This window comes from Poecilia reticulata, chromosome 23, assembly GCF_904066995.2.
Source record: "Poecilia reticulata chromosome 23, P_reticulata-male-v2, whole genome shotgun sequence".
Lineage (NCBI taxonomy): Eukaryota > Metazoa > Chordata > Actinopteri > Cyprinodontiformes > Poeciliidae > Poecilia > Poecilia reticulata.
The window spans coordinates 1,250,104-1,271,539 of NC_088852.1; the positions used below are offsets into that span (position 1 = coordinate 1,250,104).

Sequence of the window (21,436 nt, forward strand, 5' to 3'; positions counted from 1 at the left end):
TAAACAAAAACAAACATATAAACTCTAAATATTTTTTTCTATTGTCTTTGGACTTTTTGTGTTTATTTTCAGGACGTTTTTCATTCTTGACAAACTTTTGCTTCATTTAGTGGAGTTTAGTGTATGTTTCTATTTATTCCACATTTTGGAGACTTTAATTTGTGTATGTTTTGAAAGATGGAGAAACTTTCACTAAGATTTGTTTGACTGCATCGACCTTCGACCTTTAGCTGGAAAACGTTTGTGCCGTTTTTGTGTTGAGGGCCGCTCAGAATCACTACGAGGGCCACAGACGGCCCCTGCGCCGCTCTTTGGACACCTGTCAGCTTGCTGAGGGTTTCCTGACCCGCTCTCCAGCCCTTCATGTGTGAAATGTTTTGTTTCAGCACAACCTGCCTGTTTCCTTCTCATCTCCACAAACAAGAGTCGTAATTATCAGGGCTTCCCGACGGTTCGGTCCCTGAAGCTCCCGACCGTCTCCAGAACCGCAGAGCAGCGGCGGCGCCGTTTGACTGACAGGTCAACCCTGGGAACGCCGGCGCCAAAACAAACCCTGCTAATGAGCGCTGGGTACCAGACACTCAGCACAGTTTCGCTTTCAAAAACAAATCCTGAATATTCGGTGGAGAAATAAGCAGCTGTGTTTGTTTGGGGCGTTTTGGTCCATTACTGTCTCAGAGCGTTGAGACCCGGACGGTTCTGAAACGTCCTGAGGTTCATTTAACTCCAGGAAGTAAAGGCCAGGATGTGGAGAGAGACATTTTACACATGAACATTATTATTGATATTCCAAACTATAAATAATGTAAAATCTGAGATGGTTTCAGGAATGTCACAGAGCCGGTCCAAAGCTTTCTGGGGCCTCAAGCAGATTGTCACTTTGGGCCCCAGTCCAACCTGCTTCATACTATTAACTGTTAATAGCTTCATTTATGATGATTTTATAGTTATGAACGTCGTTTTGGTAACGATGCTTTATGAAGCAACTCAGAATTCACTTTTTCTGGAACTTTGAGTATTTATTAAAATATATAGAAATCTGGATTTTCTGTTAGCTGTTCGCCATAATAGTCAACATTAATAAAAATTCTTGATATAATAACATTTCATGTCATAAATAATTTTCTTTTTGAGCTGAACTAGTGAATTGAAGCTTTGATTTAACCCAGGGTGTACTTACTTTTCCATCATGGCTGAACATGTTGCTGCTGTTTTCATTAATCCTGTTGAATCAAATCTGACTCAGTTCTGCTGCTTCATCGTCCAGATGTAACATAAGAGACTGAGAGTGTGAGGAAAGTGTTGGATGCAGGCATGCAGACGATGTGTGTGTGTGTGTGTGTGTGTGTGTGTGTGTGTGTGTGTGTGTGTGTGTCACGGTGTAAACGTCGAAGAGCAAGCAGAGTGTGTTTGATGTTCCATTTTCCCTTTTTCATAATTCATGGTGGAGGAAAATGGACTGAAGCGGAGGTGGCTGTAGCGCGTGTGTGTGTGTGTGTGCGTGTGTGTGTGTGTGCGTGTGTGTGTGTGCGTGTGTGTGTGTGCGTGTGTGTGTGTGTGCGTGTGTGTGTGTGTGCGTGTGTGTGTGTGCGTGTGTGTGCGTGTGTGTGTGTGTGCGTGTGCGTGTTGCAGGATAACAGGACAATCGTCTCTGCTGGTTTTTGGGGAGATGAAACAGACAAGAGTGCGTCTTTGAAATGCAAAGAGCGGCGCTGCCGGTGATTGGCCGCCGTGTTGAGGAGGAGCTGCGAGTTTTTTCGCCGCATTTCATCATCATAATACTCACTTGCACTTTCCCCCCCAGTCCACCCGTTCGCCCCCATCACCTTCCACCCCGCCTCAGCGCTCCAACTCATTCTTTACTTTATTTACCTCTGTGACATAAAAACTCTGGCTAATTAGGGGCTGCTCTGAGATTGCGAGGGTTGTGTGTGTGTGTGTCTGCTTTCACACACACACACACACACACATGTTGTGTAGTGGTGGGCCTGGGGACCAATTTATTTACATGCAGTGGAAGAGGAACAGAGAATTGGAAGAAGGGCTGAAAGGAAAAGAAGGAGGGAGAAAGAGGGAACAGCAGGGAATTCTGGAGAAAACCCAGAGGAAGGAAGAACTGTTCCCAAGGACACACACGACCAATTTACCATTTAGATCGCCCGGTGTGTGTGTGTGTGTGTGTTTCCCAGTATCCTATGTGGTTTCCACCTTCATCAGCAGCCAACTGTTTCCTTTTTGATTTAAAGTAGCTGAAAGTCAAACTGAGGCTGAACTGTTTTATCGTTTTTGGAATGAGGGAATTATTGTTTCTGCTGCTGCAACGATTTTTATTAAAGTTCAAATATTTTCTAGATTTATTGTTGTTTTGATAGACAAACTAAAGCAGAAATGTAGAATAACCAGCTGGTATTAGATGGTGAAGTGCTGATATTCTGAAGTTTTGCTGATTTAACGTTCCTGATGAGCTGATTGGTGGTTAGTCAGGCTATCTGCTGCTGCAAAATCTGCAGTCAGCCATGCGACAACCTGCATTACACAGAGTTCAATTCAGTCTGGAATTTCATATCAGTATTTAGTCCTGGAGAATCTAGAGGGTTTTTTCTGTAAGGAAGGAAAATGTTGACGTCTTCTTTCAGCCAGCTGACCGGCAGAGCAGCTGTAGAAAAATCCATCACAAGGAAACGTTTAGCTGCCTTAAAAGAAGAAGGAAGTTGCTCTCAGTGTCTTCAGAGGGTTTTGTGTGGTTTCCTTCAGTGGTTCTTGCTGCAGCGCCCCCACAGGCCAGGAGGGGAACAGGCTGGTCTGACTCACAGCAGCTGCAGGTGGAGCAGATGTTCTGGTTCCAGTAGAACCGGGTCGACCGGACTGAAGGAGGGAACAACAGCCTGGATGTTCTGAATGCAAAATTTTCGAAATGTTTTATCAATAATTATCATTTTGAAGAAAAATTTAAATGGTTTGGACTTTTTTAAGGGAAAGTTATGAAACTGATTTGTCCGATTTTGGTTTTCTGGTTTTCTTCAAGACGTTTTCTCTAATCATTTCTCTGTCTTGTCTCGCAGGCAGGACGCCGGCGACCTCTCTGGACCGATACAAAGGTAGGAAAACTTTTCTCCTCTTCCTGCGCCGCATGCAGCGCCGCATGCATCCTGCAGGGCGGCATCAGAGCTGCGGCGGTTTGCGGGTTTGTTGGTCTGGAAGGACAGAATGATGAGTTGAACTCCTGGACAGGCGAGGAGGAAATTGGAGAGGTGTGACGCGGCGCAGGGTCATTAAACCGAAGCCGTCAGCGCCGGACCCCAGAGGGGAGCTTTAAATAAGGCCCGAGTAAAAATAGCTCCACCTATTCCTCATCTGAGGCGTCGTTAACGGGACAGATGAGGATCCTTCCTGAGCGCCGCCAGTGAGGCGAACGGAGGCGTCTGATTGGTCGATCCTGTTCCAAACTCCAGCAAACAGAGGGATGAGCGCTGTGATGGATTTCCTCTCTTATGACATTTTAAGTCTTTATGAACTGATGTCTGCAGCAGGGAAATGGAGCAGAAAGGAGCAGATCCATTTAGGAGTCTGGATTGTTTGGGGAATAGTTAAAGAATATGCAGTTTTAACGACTTAAAAGATTCACAAAGTTTTGCTTCTACGTTTTTTAGAAAAGCATTTTGGTCAGTTTGAATGTTGGCAGCAACTTTTCCTGCAGGATGGATTCAGATGTCATCCAAGAGTTTGTTAGAGAATCAGGATCGTTTCCTGTTGGTGTGACCTTTGCTCTCTGTGGTAAAACGTCTTTTATCATGAAATATTTAACTTTTAAAAACGTGTCTGTGATTAAAACATGCGTCTTTAGACATTTTCAGGCATTTTTATTGTCACATTTAAGCTATCCGACATAAGATTTAACAAAACTCATATTTTAGCACTCAGACGAGACTTTATGATGAAAACCTGAATGTAAAATCTTGAAACTGGTTCATGCTCAGACCAAATGTTCTGCACAGATCCACAGTTCATGTCCTGCTGGTCCAGGAGGAATATTTCAGGTTCTCACAGTTTTATGTTTCAGTTTCCAGTTTTCCTGTATTTAGTTTGTTTTTCTGCTGATAAACCTTCTTCTTTCTTTTGTTAAAGAAAGTTTAAAATTATGTTTGGAGATATTTGTAATAGACTTATCCTTAAAGATCATTAGTAGATTATTTTGGGGTTAAATCTGTAGTGACGGTTAAATCTGGAGTTTCAGCCAGCTGGCTGGCTGTGCTCAGCAACAGGAGAAACTCACATTTCCAGTGTAATCTAATTAAAACATATACTTACGTAAGCATTAGTAATTATAATATTGTATATTATAATGTGGATAAATTATTTTCCCCAAATATTGTTTTTAAATATTCCAGATTTTGTTTGTCAAACCTGGAAAACTTTAGTTTTGCTTCAAGTTGAGCTGAAATTAATTTGTTCTGCTTGTAATGAGCTACAATATTTATGTCATATTTCTATTATATATTTGTAATTAAATCATTTAGCGACGTCATTCCAGGTGAAGCAGATTCTGCAATCATTGATATTTGTAGCTTTTATTGCTGATTTCTAGTCATGACTGATGTGGATTTTCAGCATTGGGAATGTTTCCAAACGGGAGTTTCAGCCAGCTGGCTGGCAGTGCTCAGCAACGGGTGGGGGAGGGGCAGTGCTACTCCAGGCCTTACACTGTAAAATGAGTTTTAATGTTAAGTTTTAGTGTTTTTATAAAAACGTAGCGAAACTGTTTCAGTTTTTAATTCTGGCTTTGCGCCCCCTGGTGGAGAATCTGTGTTTTATTCAAAACTAGTTTTTTATTTTCAGGTTTACAGGAAGTGAAGCATCATTTTTTTATCTGTTATTTGATTATCTTTTCATCAGTTGTGATATTTTTGTGGTAAATATTTCAACACTTGGCTTTTCTAAGGAACCAAAGTTCTTTTATTGTTGAAATAAAAAGTGCAGCGTTGGCACGGCAACATTTAGGCTTCAATAAATCCGGTTTGATTGGAGTAAAGTAGAAATATTGGTTTTCACATTGTTTTATGCAGAATTACCTCATCTTTCTCACTCTGAGCTCATATATTCATGAGTTCGGACCTGGATCCGCTCCAGTGGGTCCAGAGGCTCAGAACCGAGCCCGGATCCGGCCGGATGCGGCTAAAACCGGAACGTGGAAGAAGAGGAGGAGAATGTGGGAATAATTCAGCTTTTGTTTTTCTGCCTGATTGGAGAAAATGGGCGCGGCAGCAACTGTCAGACACAAACAAACAGCTCTAATCCGACACACAGCTGCGTCATTCTGCAGCGCGTTCTCTTCCTCTGTCTCCACCGCCGCCGTCCAATCGCCTCACACACACACACACACACACACACACACACACACACACACACACACACACACACACACACACACAGCAGAACTGGGCGTATAATTTGGTCCTGTGTGCTCTCCTCCTCTAATGAAGCTCTCTGGCGGTTTGACTGACACCCGGCTTGTTATTTAAGTGTCTGTTTTGGGCCAGGAGGAAGAGGAGCGAGGAGGAGGAGTGAGGCAGGAATTGGGAGGTTGGGGATAAATAAAAGAGAGACAGGAAATGAAAAAATGGAGGAAAAGAGGGTCGTGGGACTCATAGGGAGCAAATGAAAGCGGGTGGAGAGGAGAGGAAGACAGTTTGGGAGGAGGAAGAGTTGACGGCGGAAATGGGGGTGATGAAGGCTGCGAGGGGATTGTGTGGGTGAGAGTGTCTAATTGCAGGTCTTTGTCCTGATAATGTTCTTTGAAGGCACACAGCTGATAATTAGCCGCCGCGGCTCCTCGGATGCCTTTCAGCTTCGGTCATTATGAGCCGCAAACCCTCCATTGGCTCTGACATGACCTCCACACACACACACACACACACACACACACACACACACACACACACACACACACCGCAGCAAACAAGTGTTGATTAGAGGATGAATAGCATCATGCACGACACGACGGCTCTCCAAAGGCCCGGCTTCCTCTCTGCAGGTGTGTGAGGGACGCACTTCCTGTTTACAGAGCAGAGCCACTCAGCAGACAGCAGCAGCTGTAATTACAGCGACTCGCACAACGCGGCGTCCCGCCACGCCGGCTGCCACATGACAACGCCGCTCCAGGCCCCGCCCCCCCGGTTATTCCCACATCTGAATATTTATGAGACAGGAAGTGGCTGATGCAGCGGCGGCTCTGTGAAAACCTCACCCAGGTTGTTTCAGCCGACTGGAACCCAGAAAACATCTTCATTAGCTGAAATAAAGAAAAACTATAACTGGAGCTGAAATTAGAGATTTAATACTTTGTGTTTATTAATCCGTCTGCAGCAAAAGTTGGGAGAAAACTCCAGTTATTTATTCAACAGCAACTGAATTTATTATTTTTAAATATCGATGATTCGTTACCCAATCGATATAAACATAATCACAAGACTCAGATGTTTGAATGAAAACTAAAACTACTGTAAAAACTAAACAGTATTTAACTGTATAACTAATAAAAACCAGCAAACACTCTAAAAACTAACAAAATGTCACAACGTAATAAAACTGAACTAAATTAAAAAACTAATCAAACTGAATGACCCACATTTTCATGAACTCACCTAGTTCAGTGAATTTTTCCACACCATAATGATGCATGGAGGTGGCAGCATCATGCTGAGGGGATGGCTTCCTTCAGAAGCTTCTTAAAGTTGACATAAAAAGTCTCTGGGGTTTTTCTAAAACTCATTTTGGTGGAACATGGAGATAAAAGGAAATGAGGGGCCTAGTCAAAGCCCAGACCTGAAGAAAGGAGGAAACCTTGAGAGTCTGAACCTTTCAGATGAGCAGCGAGTCGGGCTGCAGCGTCCGGACAGAACCAAATACTTCGCCAGCAGCTGCTGTCATGGCCGCCGCTCATCCATTTTTCATCCAAACGCATGAATTATGAGCCGTTGCTAATGACGACAGCTCTTCTTTGGCTGCCGCGGGGCTGTTGTGAGCGCGCTCAGTGGCGCGCCCGGTGGCAGGGGAGGCACTGCGACCCGGAGGAACTTCCTGCTGCGATCCGAACCGCCGACCTGGAGCCCGATGGGAGCCGGGAGGATTAGAACCGCTCATAAAAACCATAAAACGATGCTTCCACTTAGAGATTATTGCTTTTTTCTCTTTGATTTCTCATATTGTTTTTATTTGATGGAGTTCTGCTTATTAATATATTTATTTAGAAAAGACAAACAGGTAAATCTGCACTGAAAACTTCTGTGATTCATATTTAATTTATTGTTATAGATAATGACATACTTTGGTTTTTCAGGACCTTTTATATAATTTAAATATTAGTTGTTCTTTTTACTTTTTTCTAATTTTGGGACTGAATCTTGATCTTGAAGTTTCACAAAGAACAAAAAATGATACTCAGGTAAAAGTAGCACTACTTCATGTTTTTACTGAAGTAAAAATAAAAAGTACGGCGTAGTAAAAATACTCCTGAAAGTAAATTTTTTTTAAAAAGTTACTCAAATAAACATAAGTTGTTAAAACCCAACTCTGATGTTACGTATGAAATTCAGGATGTAGGTACTGTGTGTGTGTGTGTGTGTGTGTGTGGTGTGTGTGGGTGTGTGTGTGTGTGTGTGTCTGTGTTGTGGGGGGTGCATGTGCGGTGTGTGTCTGGTGCGTGGTAGGTGTGCGTGTGTAGGTGCGGTGTAGGTTGCGTGTGTGTGTTGTGGCGTGTGGCGTGTGGTTGTGTGCGTGTGTAGGTGTGCTGTGTAGGTGTGCGTGTGTGTCTGTGCGTGTGTGTGTGTGTGTGTGTGTGTGAGTGTGTGTGTGTGTGTGTGGTGTGTGTGTGTGTGTGTGTGTGTGTGTGTGTGTGTGTGTGTGTGTGTAGGATGTTGGGGGAACTCGGTGTGGCTCTCCTTTCTCCTGTTTTATTTCGGTAGCGGCTCCAGATGGCGCAGGAACAGGTGAGCCAATTAGCGAGTCTCACCACACGGCACGTCGTCACATCAGCGGAGCGCGACGGGAAAAAACAGGCTGCAATCACACTTTGTTTCTGTCGCAGATTTTCATGCTAACATCTCCGCTGTGATGCTCAGATGTTTGAGTCCTGCGGCGGCCATACTGGGGCCATCCCAGTCACCAAACTGGTGGGAATGATGCTGGAATGCCGCCTGTCACTCCGGCCGGAAACAGGCGGATTTAAACAGATTTCTTGTCTTCCTAAGGATCCACACATTTCATGGAGCTTCGCTGATGTTCATTATTACTAATGAAGTCGGAGTCGTCATAAAAGAGGAAGCAGCAGGAAGTCAAAACGCAGAAACAGCCTTTATCTCGTCCTCCTCCATCCCCCTCTCTCCATCTCCTGTCATCCTGTGCAGAGCCGAGTGTCAGTCGGTTTTCTGTTAATTAGCTGCAGAAAGCAGAGACACCTGCCCACTGCTGCCGCTGACGAACGCACAGAAATGCATTCCCATGATGCGGCGACACTCATGCTTGTTATTTTGATGCTTCCTGTGCGTTTGAGTATTTTTCTTTTTGTTAAGCGATAATTGAGCAGCCATGGCGGCTGCTTTCCCACCTAATGGAAGGGGACAAATTAATCTCCCAGTGCTAATGTCTGCAAATGGAACAGGAACAATCCTGTCAGCTCCAGGCCCACAGGGAGGGGTGGGAGCATGCCCAGAATGCTAACACTTCAGCTTCTGGAGTTTCAGGTTAAAATCATTCAAAGAAAACTCTATTTATGAATATTTTGCTAAAAGAAGTACCTTATAAATTCACATTTATTTTATGCAACATCTTTTGTGCAACAGAAACTCCTAAAATGATGAAATCAGTTGGTGCCTGCTTCTTTTTTTATATATCTTTTCAGGAAAATTTCATAAATCTGAACATCTCCAGCAGAGCAGCAGCCAGACGGAGTGAATTATTCAGGCGGCGGCCAGAGGTCCAAAAGAGTTTAACCCAAAAAGAGCAGAACGAGGCTCCACTTTCTGATTCACCTTAAAAAGCTGATGGGTGTCCCTCACATGGCCCTTCAGTTTGCAAAATGCTGTTTTTCTCTTGCTTTTTCTGAAAAGGTTATAAATGAGAATACAATCAAAGTTATCTCAATAAGAGTAACTTTGTACAAACTATTTACTACAGTTTTCACAGGGTTGGGGACCACAACCCCCTGCAAAAAGCTGAAAACACCTGGAAACATAACGGCCTATTTTAGAAGTTCAGACACCAAATTTACCTCATTATGTATTAATTCACATACTAGAAATTGTCTTAGTATAGTTTTCATTATTTGTGCTCTTTAGGATTTAGCCAATGAATCAAGGAAAAGATGGAAAGTGTAAATAAGACTGAGTTCAGCTAAAGTGGACCGGAGTCGGGCTAAAGCGGACCGGAGTCGAGTGAAAGTGGACCGGAGTCGGAGTAAAGCGGACCGGAGTCAGAGTAAAGTGGACTGGAGTCGGAGTAAAGCGGACCGGAGTCGAGTGAAAGTGGACCGGAGTCGGAGTAAAGCGGACCGGAGTCAGAGTAAAGCGGACCGGAGTCGGAGTAAAGCGGACCGGAGTCGAGTAAAGCGGACCGGAGTCGAGTGAAAGCGGACCGGAGTCGGAGTAAAGCGGACCGGAGTCGGAGTAAAGCGGACCGGAGTCTAGGAAAGTGGACCGGAGTTGGAGTAAAGCGGAACAGAGTCTAGTAAAGCGGAACGGAGTCGAGGAAAGGACCGGAGTGGATAAAGCGACCAGAGTCGGAGTAAAGCGGACCGGAGTCGGAGTAAAGCGGACCGGAGTCAGAGTAAAGCGGACCGGAGTCGGAGTAAAGCGGACCGGAGTCGGAGTAAAGCGGACCGGAGTCTGAGTAAAGCGGACCGGAGTCTGAGTAAAGCGGACCGGAGTCGGAGTAAAGCGGACCGGAGTCAGAGTAAAGCGGACCGGAGTCAGAGTAAAGTGGACTGGAGTCGGGCTAAAGCGGACCGGAGTCGTGCCAAAGTTGACTGAACATGGCTGGTGTGAATGCAGCTTTACCAATGACTTTGTCTAAACTAATCAAACTTGAAGCTTCTGATTCATGAATGAAACTTTTATTCCAGGAGTGTTTTCATTGGTTAAAGAGCTTTTTAAATGGACCAATCAAACCTTGACTCAGTTACTGATTTGACTCCATTTGTCCAAACTAATCTCTTGCTTCCTAGTTTCCTCAACAATAACGTCTGATTCTTGTCTGTACTCGTTCTCCAGAACATCATCTGGTCGTATTGATCGAATCAATCAGTGAAGATATTGGAGGAAGTTTCTGCTGCGGTCATGTTGTTGCTGCGCTGGGAGCCTGCGTGGTTTGAACCAGCCTGGCTCTACCTGCAGGCTCTGCTCCCCCCATGGTGTTGAAAACGGAGTGAGAGGCTCACTGAATGTCAACCTATTCCCATCTTAACAGCCGTGATCCCGAAGCCGTTCCTCCTCCTAAGCCTCTTTCTGCGGACGACCTCCGGGGAAGATTGTGAGTACAGAGGAGTTGATTACGGCGGCGCGGCGCGGCTTTGTTCTAGGCGTTCGGCCGCCCTTGGCTCTGGGAGAAGAGACGGATGGAGCAGAAGAAGAGGTGTCTTATCACTCCCGCGGGGTCTCGCATCCTTTCATCCCAGATTGGCTCTGTGACCTCGCCGCCCCGCCCGGTTCATCCCGACCCTCCGCGCCGTCTCTTGTTTACTGTCCCATAATGACATTGTCAATGGCAACAATACGGCTGCTTATCGCGAGGTGTCTGCCGCCACAATGGATGAATGGCGGCGTAATGGAAGGCGAATTTGTCCTGTTGTCGTCTCGGAGCCTTTGGAGGCGCTCGCTGCTTCCCGGCCGCGCGTGCCGCTGGAAGATAAGATTAATTCTTCATATCACCGGGATGATTGTGGAATCTTGTATCTAATGTAATTTTTATTTCTCACTCCTCCTCATTTCCTTTCTCCCTTTTTCTTTCAAACTGCACAGTCAAGTTTTTTTTTCTTTTGGGAAAAAATCTAAATAATTTATCTGTTTTCGTGCATTTCCTTCTGCTTCTACTTAAAGGCAGAGAAATGAAATGGGAAGAGACGGGAGAATAGGCAGATGAGTGTTTTTTTTTCTGAATGGGACGGACGTGAGCGGCATGCAGAGCGGGAGGAGGGGAGCTGCTGGCTGGTGGAGGGCCTAAGAGGAGCCTGCAGACTTTAGTAATCCCTCTTTTATTAATGTGAAGCCAAGCTCAGCAGAATGCGGCTCACAGTCATAACAGAGCAGCTCGCCGTGTTCAGGCCCCACTGTCTGCCTTACTGGCATGACTGGCCAAGTCAACACCCTTCCCATTTGCCAGGCTGGTAAAGCGTCAGCCAGTTAAAGCCCAGTTGGTTCTGGCCTCCCAGTCCGCCGCGCCTCCACCCACCGAGCCGCCGTCCGTCGGAGGCTTTTCATCCCGCTCAGGTTCCGGCGCTTTTCTTCTTCTTCTTTTTTTGGCACCGACTGCATCCTGCGTCCCCGCTTCCCTGCACGTTGCCAAGACAACCCCACCCCTTTTCGCATCACTCATTGCCCCCCCACATCCCATGTAGCCAATGGGCATTGACCTTTTGCTGTCGGAGCGTGTTAGGGAGCAGGAGACACAGAGTGCAGGAGAAGGATGGCGGGGCGAGCGAGAGCGGAGCGCGCGCGCTCGGCGGGAGCAACAAACACAAATCGGTCATTAAACTGTAAACAATTTAAAACGGACTCACTGCTCTGCTGCCCCGAATCACAAAGACGCACAACGCTCATGTCCAGGGAGGACGCAGCGCTCAGAGTGTGACATCGTCACAATTCATGTTTCCTCTTTTTTAAAACCAGGAACGTCTCATTTTCTGTTGGTCAGGATGACAAAACATGCTTACCCTGGGAAACAAAAGGATAAAAACCCGAACCGGCGTCGGACAAAACCAAAAACACAAAACAAGAATAATCCATAAGAATCCCGTTGATGTGAACAATCCCACCTGGAGTTCCTCAAGGCTGCGTTCTCAGCCCACTCTACCACAGCATGATTTATGAAATGGAAATTATCCGTTTCACCACATGGAGACAACCACAGACATTCACTGTGTTCATAAGAATGGATGCATCAGCATTTTCTCCACCCAAATGTTAAAAACATTTAGTTGATCCTTAAAAATGCAACACAAGTAATAAACTCAACGGGTTTAAAGAAACCTGTGTGATTTTTTCACATCCCAAACTCCCACAGGAAACTTCTGTTCCTCTGCAAGAAATAAACAGAAGATCAATAAATACAGTTTTTACTCCTCCTGACCAGCAGGTGGCGCTAAGCACGGAGAATGGGACTTTATATCCACACTACAATAGAGCAGAGAGAAGAAGATCGGAGTCTTTTGGAGAAGTTTTTGCTGCACCAGAAACATAAAATCCACCATTTATAGTTTATAGATCAGATTATAGTTTGATTATATCATTTTTACAAAGATTCATTTAATTTAATTTCATTTTATACATAAAAAGGTAAAATTCTCTTAGACTCGAATCAATGCAGAGGAAACAGAATCCAGATTTTAAATAAATCACGGAACAAAGAAGCAATAAAAGTCCAAACCCAACAGAACCGAGCCGATCTCAGATGAAGTTCTTGCCGTTTGGCTGAAAGCCTGAAGGCCATTAGAGCCGTTTCTGGTCACTCAGACACCTTAGTGTAATACTTTAAATGAATTGTTCTCCCTTTGATCAGAAAAGCATCCGCACCGTGTTCAACATCCTGAACCCGGTTTTCCCTCTGAGCTGCTGCTGGTTGGACGTTTCCTTCCAGGAGTTTCTGCACCAAACACAGCAGCTGAGTTCAAACCTTTACATCACTTTTTATTTATGCCGCTGCTGGAGCAGAAAGCCACAACTCTTCTGTTTGTGTAAATGTATTATTTAGTGTTTCGTAGCAGATATTGAAGACAAGGTTTAATGTAATATTAAACTATTTTAAACATCAGAATCTCTACAGAAATAATCCTAAGGTGTTTAATTGATTTATTTCAGTTATTATACAGACAAACAAATGCATATTTTTTTAAAGACTTTCCTTTGTTGGAGCTCTTGACATTTTGAGCTCAGATTGGATGGAAAACATCAGATTTGAAGTTTTCTGAGGTTTTTAAAAGCTGCATTGCATTTCTCTACAGACAACATGGTTTATTTACAGAATTATGGAAACTGCATGAAATACCAGGAATGTAAACAACTTGCTGGGAGGAAGGATCTGTGATGAGGCTTTGTTGTGCACCTTGGATGCAGCATTCTGCTCTGAAAGAACATGTTGGGAGGAAACTATTTTAATTTCCCAGTCAGGAGTTACTAATATTTATTATGAGTATCAGAAGAGCTGAGGAGCAGGTTGCTGGTTTGAATCCTTACTGGATAGAAATACTTGGTCATGGAAAACAAGATACTGCAAAAACAAAGAATCTCACCAAGTAGTTTTGTTTAGTTTCCAGTGCAAGTATCTGAGTACTCTTGAAATAAGATAAAACTAACTTAGAAGTAACTTGTTTTCAAGTGCACTGAGATGTTTGCTCTATAAACCTGACTAAAGTGTTTGGTAATGTTTCGTGTTTTTGCAGTGAACCTGGTGTGTCAGCAAAGCAAATAACCAATCAGCTGCCTGTGATTTGAATGCATCAGTCGGCTCCAGTCATGTTCAGTGATAATCTTTGCACCGACCCGTCGCTGCAGCACTCAATTGGCGGCTGCAGCAGCTGTTTGTAGGGAATGTGTGCGATGATTGCATCAGTGCGCTGCACAGCACCGCGGCCTGCTTCCTGCACGTTCAGCACTTTTAGCCGCCGCCGCGTCACTCCGCGCTGAGTCAACATGCAACAGGAGGCAGATTTGATTTGAATTCCAAACAACGGAGGCGGAAATGGGTAATTAAGGCAGAACTTAGCGAGAGGGTCTTGTGCGTTTGGATGCTGATGGGCCGAGTGCTTCACATAATTTGGGATTTGGATTGTTGTTTTTCAGGGAGATGCAGGTGTTTGGTGAAGACGGATGATTTCGGCCCGAATGCCAAACATTCTAATGAAGCTCACGTACGATCCATAATTTTAACTATTCCCCACCTGCTACACACACACACACACTCACACACACACACGGATGCACAATATGCACTAATGAAGCTGTTCTCCTCTCCTCTCTTTCCGTCCCTGGCTCAGTGAAACATGCATAAATCATAATAAACAGATGAATTTTTAATCAGCGCTCCCTGCCCGTGTCTTCAGCCCGGCCTCCTGAGGGAGGGAGGCTGTGATGTGCCAGGTATGTGCAGTCTGATCTGGCAGCGCCTCCTCGGGGAGCGCCGATCGCTGAACCGCGTTTGGGCCGAGCCGGACCGGGCCGAGCCTCTAGAGACCCGACTGGTCCACGGTGAAGTTTCCTCTTGGTCCAGCTGTCCAGTGGGAGGGAAAATCCACTTCCACTGGATTTACTTTTGGGTTAAATTGTAATATTTCATCACATTTTTGCATGTTCTGTTGATTTTATATTTAGTTATTCATTCTTCTATCAAACTCGTGCAGAATATATAATGTAAAAAAACTAGCAGCTGGGCTTTAATGCACTAATTTAGATTCATAAATCGTGTTTCTGGTACAGCCGTAAATCTGACGCGCATGCTACATCCGCTAACATCGATGGACAACAAATTCATTCCCTCGGCCCTCTGGGTTTTAATTTCTGCTTCGAAACAATCTGATTGGACGCTGGAAAACACTACTGAGGTGCTCCTGTTAAGCTAAAAGGACTTAGCTAATCAGCAAAACTATCTAAGCCTGAAGTAGCATCTTAATGCTAAACATGTTGCTAATGCTAATGCTAGTGTTTGACCAAACGGACTGATTTTTGAATGAAAACGTCTCTTATTTTGTCAATATATAGCTTTCTATTGAACTGCAGTTAATCACAGGCCTTGAAATTAAGTCAATTTAAATGTTTTATTTTGGTCCCTGCACTTAAAAAACGAATTAATTTGAGTTTTAATTGGATTTATTCCAGATTGGAGCAGAAGTTCAGCTTCAAATGGATCATTCATTGTAAAATGATCCAGTCATCATGTAGTCTGTGCAGTGACTATAGATTATTGGGAGGGATTTGGGTTACCATGGCAACATAATTCACATAAACTCCAACTGGAAATTCAGATAAATTGTGGAAATCTGTCAGATTTCACTGTCACTTTATCTTCAAATAAACTGTTAAGACTTTGAATTATTATCAGTTGTTATTTTTAATTTATAGTTTTTATTAAAATGATCTCAAAACATTTACACTTTTTAAAATGTAAAACAGAAAATAACCAGCAGACGCAGTTTGACCAGGACAATTTAAATTCAGCCTCGTTTTCAGAGGAGCTGCCGTACAGCAGGTCTAATCCACACTGTGAATAATAATCCTGATGTTGGCACCATCAGTTTGTCTCCTGGAGAGTTTTTCCCTGCATCCCTGTTGTTCCAGGAAGCTTCAGTTTAAGATTCCTCCCATGAGAGAAGCAGCAGCTCTTTGCTAGTCTGCTGCCCTACATTCCTGGAAAGCTTGGAAATGAGATAAAAAATAAAAAAAAAATGCACATTTTCACAATTTCACCCAACTTTAGCTCAAACATCAGACACAGAGCAGAGGAGCTTCAGCAGATACTGTTGCTGAAGATCCTGCAGAGAATCAGTTGGTTGGATTCACACTTTAGGTTTTCACTCATTAACTAAACTGAACTGAGAACCATGAAGGGAACAGAGAGAGAAACAGAGAGCTGGGAGGACGATGCAGTCAGCTGACACACACACACACACACACACACACACACACACACACACACACACACACACACATCAGGAGCTCTCCTGACCCAGATGTCACTTCGCTTCATCACTTCACTGCAAAAACACAAAATCTTTCCACGTGTGTTTGGTCTAGTTAAATCACTTATTTACTTATTAGTCAAAAATCCATTTATGTTCATGAAAAAGTGAAATAATCTGCCAGTTGACGTATATCATAGTTTAGTTTTGTCCTAAATAAAGTCATAAATTCTTGTTAATATTCAGTTTTAACCAGAGGAACCTCCAGCTCTGAATCCGTTGTTCCGGGTCGAGCAGAACATCCCGTCCTTCTGGTTTCATCCCATTCTCCTGCGTTGTCATGGAGATGAGTAACATCCTCACTTTCCATGCGGTTCTCCTGAAAAGCTGCATGTCTGTGGCGTCGTCCTCTCTGACAGAAAAGTCAAACTGATCTCAGCGCAGACATATTTGTAATCAAACAATAAATTCTCTTGTTGAGTATTTATGTCTCAAACCAACCAGGAAGTGACGGACCAATCACAATAGTCCAGGAAGTGACGGACCAATCACAATAGTCCAGGAAGTGACGGACCAATCACAATCACAATAGTCCAGGAAGTGACGGACCAATCACAATAGTCCAGGAAGTGACGGACCAATCACAATAGTCCAGGAAGTGACGGACCAATCACAATAGTCCAGGAAGTGACGGACCAATCACAATAGTCCAGGAAGTGACGGACCAATCACAATAGTCCAGGAAGTGACGGACCAATCACAATAGTCCAGGAAGTGACGGACCAATCACAATAGTCCAGGAAGTGACGGACCAATCACAATAGTCCAGGAAGTGGCAGAATGACCAACTAAACCCAGTTTTGCAGATTCATTTGTAGCTGCTGGTTCAGATGTTTGGACTTTCAGAGGTTTGCAGTGCAGGTTGGAGTCCTGCAGCTTCCTGCTGCTGCTAATTGAATATCTGGCAGATTGGAGTCATTCACCTTTGACTTCATTCACATTTCACTTGTTTTTGTTTAGATACGGCTCTCATCAAACAGTCGCTGTTTGCCTTTCAGCTTATTTACATTTTTGTATTATTCCACCCACACAGGCATGAATATGGATGAATTCTTACTTCTTTCCTTGATGTTTCAGGAGCTGCAGCATATTTCTGTGTCAGTGTTCTCATTCTTCATCTTCTGCTCATAAAGTCTTCCTTATATATAACTTTCTGTAAACTGAGAGAGGATTCCCCCCCCAGGCGGTGGGAATCTTTGCCAAGCTGATTTGTGAGTTTGCGCTTGTGTTTAATAGAAAGAGATGGGATCCAGATTGATGGGAGGGCTTTGGTATTAAGACCAAAGGAAACCACTCACGCGAAGCAGGATGTGACATTTTCCCAGCCATCTAGCAGAGCCTTTGTTATTTATTTTACTTATTTATTCAAGTCTGTGCAATTTCTAGCAGGTATTAAACACAAATGGGTGGGATGATGGCGGAGCGGGAGGTCGGGATAAATATGTGCTCTTTTTTTTCTGCGTGTCAAACTTTTGGTGAAAATGAGGAAAAGTGAGGAGGAGGTGGCAGGGGGGTGATGAGGAGCGATGACAGCGACAGGAACGGGGGGAAAAGCGGCATCCCTGCTTTGAAAATAATAATGGCAAAGCAAAATAGATCCCCAGCTGCTCGCTTCCTCTCGCTCCTCTCCATCTAAAATGCATTCCACCTTCTCCCAATGTTGCATTTTTTATTTTTAAAGTTCCCATTACGGATAAATTTAACTGGTGGAACTCCAGCGGTCCCACTTTGTGCCGACTCCCCCTCCTGTTGCATAAAAGATTAGAATCGAGCCGCTGCTGCGCACCTGATCATGAAAAACAGTCGTGCTGAGGTTGACTTGTTTTGCAACGAGTCAACATATTTCATTGATGTTTGCAGGTAGTAATTTATTGCACCATAATTTACTGACTGAATCGGTGAATGCTTCATTGGGTGACAAATGAAACTGCTTCTGAGGCATGCCCTTCATTTGCAATTTCCAGATGAAAAATGTGACTTTCTGCATCAAGCGGTTCCTCGAGCGACAGGCGAGGAAAGGGAACGTTTCCGCACCTTCAGCCTGTGGGAACAACGTTCCAGCAGGTGAGATGAGGAGGACAGAGGACGGAGAGATGAGGACAGAGGACGGATAGATGAGGAGGACAGAGGACGGAGAGATGAGGACAGAGGACGGATAGATGAGGAGGACAGAGGACGGAGAGATGAGGAGGACAGAGGACGGATAGATGAGGAGGACGGAGAGATGAGGAGGACAGAGGACGGATAGATGAGGAGGACGGAGAGATGAGGAGGACAGAGGACGGATAGATGAGGAGGACGGAGAGATGAGGAGGACAGAGGACGGGTAGATGAGGAGGACGGAGAGATGAGGAGGACAGAGGACGGATAGATGAGGAGGACGGAGAGATGAGGAGGACAGAGGACGGATAGATGAGGAGGACGGAGAGATGAGGAGGACAGAGGACGGTAGATGAGGAGGACAGAGGACGGATAGATGAGGAGGACAGAGGACGGAGAGATGAGGACAGAGGACGGATAGATGAGGAGGACGGAGAGATGAGGACAGAGGACGGAGAGATGAGGAGGACAGAGGACGGAGAGATGAGGAGGACGGATAGATGAGGAGGACAGAGAGATGAGGACAGAGGAGGACGAGCGTTTTTGTTAAGCATCTGGCAGAAAAGTTCAGCTTTTTAGTTTAGAGTTGGACATTAAATTGAACAAACTTCATAATACAAATCAGCTCAGAACTAAACTGTAAAATACGTTAAAATATATGATTTTCCATATGAATGATTATAAAACACAGTATAATACTGAGCAGTTAAACGAGAGGTTTGGGTGATTTGTGTAAAAAGACACATTTTCCCGTCACTGATATTCTTCAAGCTGTGATACAGCTGCGGTCACGTTCTCACTCAGGATAATAAATTATAAAAATAAAGGTTCCGGCCAGAACCATTGTATTTGCATGTTTCTGGTACGCCTGTAAATGTGACGCACAGGAAGCTGATGTCCGATTAAATTACACAACCATAAAACTACCTGAAAACAATCAAGATTTTTTAAAAATGTGCTGAAATTTGAGAATCCAAAATGCTCAGAGTTGTTTTGACGTTTAGGCGATCTGTTTTCCGAGTCGTCCCTGAACGCACCACAGCCTGTTCCACAGAGGAAGAGGAAGTCCCGCCCCCCTGGTTTCTGCTTCCTCAGGCAGCTCCGTTTGGACTTTGGCTCATTTATAAGACGGAACGAAATAACTAATCATCTGTTTTACTGAAACCTTTTAATACTAAGAAACAATAATTGTTTTTTTTTGCCAGGATTTTATTTCAGGCTTCTGAAGTGAAATGTGGTTCTGGAATATCGTAGAAAGAATCATATTAACGAAGCTCCAACGTTTCTGACGTAATTAATAAATTTATGTTTTGTGTGATTCAGTCTGACAGGAAGTTTACCTGAAAACTTCAACATGCATGTCTGAGTGGAAGCCATCTTGGTTTTGCATTCATGTTCAACATGTTGGGTCTAGATTATAAATATCCTCACAGTTGTGGAAGAATATATTGATAAAAATCACCTGATAAAAGCTGTTTAAATATTATAATTATGATATCATGTCTATTTGTATTTAAAATTAAGACGTATTCAATGTATTTTCACATTGGTGTAATTTTGAGACAACAAAAAGTCACAAAACACTAAAAATCGTTTTAGTGTTTTGGAAGAAAACAGATAAATTTTAGTTATAAATGACCTTTATCATTTAGTTCATTTGTAATTGTATCATTTTTCACATTTTTGTCTTTTAAATCCCAGAATTTTCACTTCATTTTCTACTTTTACCAGCTTGGCATAATTTCTAAATATTAGATAAGGTGTTATAATTGAGCAGTCTCTTATTATTAGAAAAATGTTCCGTTTTTTTTCTTTTGTAAAAATGTGAAAGTCTTTTTACCTGATAAGTAAAATTGAGAACAAATTTTTGTGAATTAATATTTAATCTGAAGGCTTTAAGAGGCTTCTGCACATAAAAACGAGAGTTTTGTTTTTAGGGTAAAGACTCGGCCCCCCTAGAGCCCCCTTTCAGATCCGCCCCTGCTGGGAGGAAGCTGCATTTTCCTTGATTTGAAGACGGTGAGTTATTCGGAGAACTCCTTCAAAGTTGGGATTTATTTGAATCTGAAGTGCAGCAGGGATACAGATGAGCTTCTGGTCTGGTTCTTCCTGCGTGTGTGTGGATCAGTGACCCGTCCCGTGTACCCACTGTCAGCTCAGTGGGTCAGAGCCGTGAGGTTTTAAAACGCCCGCCGCCGTCTCCAAACATCCGCCGGGCGCACGCCGTCTCCGTCGCCGCGGCGATTTAATCTGCCTCGCCTCTTTTCAATCAGGCGAGTGTCGGGCAGGGCCGCTCCACCGGGGCGTCTAATAAAATGCACGGACACACTCCTGCAGGAAGCCCCCTGCAGACACACACACACACACACACACACACACATGCAACAGACACCCGATCAATACAGGCAATCATACAGGTGACAATAGGTGCAGGTTAACCGGCCGCTGATTCACACCCCGCTATCATCACCGTCTCAAAAATCACACAATCAAGACAGAAGCATGCAGTGGGCGGGGGGCGTCTGGAAGACGAGGAGGAGTGCGGCGCTTCGCAGGTACATGAAATGTGTGAATATGTGCGTGAAATGAATTGAAATGGGTGTGAAAGTGCATCTACTCACAGGCAGACGCACAGACACGCCTTTGTGTTTGGGATTGTGTGTGTGTGTGTGTCCCATCCACACGCACAAGGCATTGCATTACGGTGTGTGTGTGTGTGTGTGTGTGTGTGTGTGTGTGTGTGTGTGTGTGTGTGTGTGTGTGTTGGCTGTTATCAGAATGACACCATCCTCCTCTCTCCTGCAGCCCCAGAGGATCAGTGGAGCTGCACCAGTTTCAAATGAAAATAAATGAGAGGCAGTGACCGCTACTGCCTGGGTCCCACTTTAATGAGGAAGAGGAGCAGAGGAGGAGGAGGGGGATTGGTCCAGGTTGGCAGCAGCGGGGCCGAGAGAGAGGGAGGAGGGAGATGTGATGAATGGACGAGCTTTCTCTGTCATCGATGCGATGGCCAATTACAGCTGCAGCACGCTCGGCTGCGCCGCAGGTGGAGCGGGCGGCGCTCTGAGTGGCCGCGCTGCATCCATCCATACTCCATTATTTGCATTGAGAGGACAAATCAGGGCCGAGTGTAAAACCTGGAGCGGCTTGGCGGCGTAATTCAGAACGACGTCAAACATCACGAAGCGTTTGGAGGTCCAGGCTTTAGCTGAACCGACGGATCTTCACCTGCTCTGGAGGAAAACAGATTTCATCTAAACTAAACTCAAACCAGACACACAGGCTCAGGTGTTTACATGCACCTGCAGGGGGATGTGATCAGTTCTTCCTTATGAGCCAAATCCACCAAACGCACACGGACGACGAGACAAAGAGATAAAAATAAAGCTTAGAGGATTA

The 21,436-nt window shown here is 44.4% G+C and overlaps 1 protein-coding gene across 27 annotated transcripts in view; it reads left to right on the forward strand.

Moving 5' to 3' along the window:
* Positions 1-21,436, forward strand: part of celf2 (cugbp, Elav-like family member 2) — a 294,221-nt gene that overhangs the window by 124,926 nt on the left and 147,859 nt on the right. For all 27 annotated transcript variants that reach the window (XM_081603742.1, XM_017302940.2, XM_017302941.2 and 24 more), the window contains one exon: positions 3,063-3,098. Coding sequence is in view for 26 of the 27 variants with exons in the window: in XM_017302940.2 (XP_017158429.2) it covers positions 3,063-3,098 (36 nt within the window). In the remaining variant the exon portion in view is untranslated. The remainder of the gene's footprint in view (positions 1-3,062; positions 3,099-21,436) is intronic.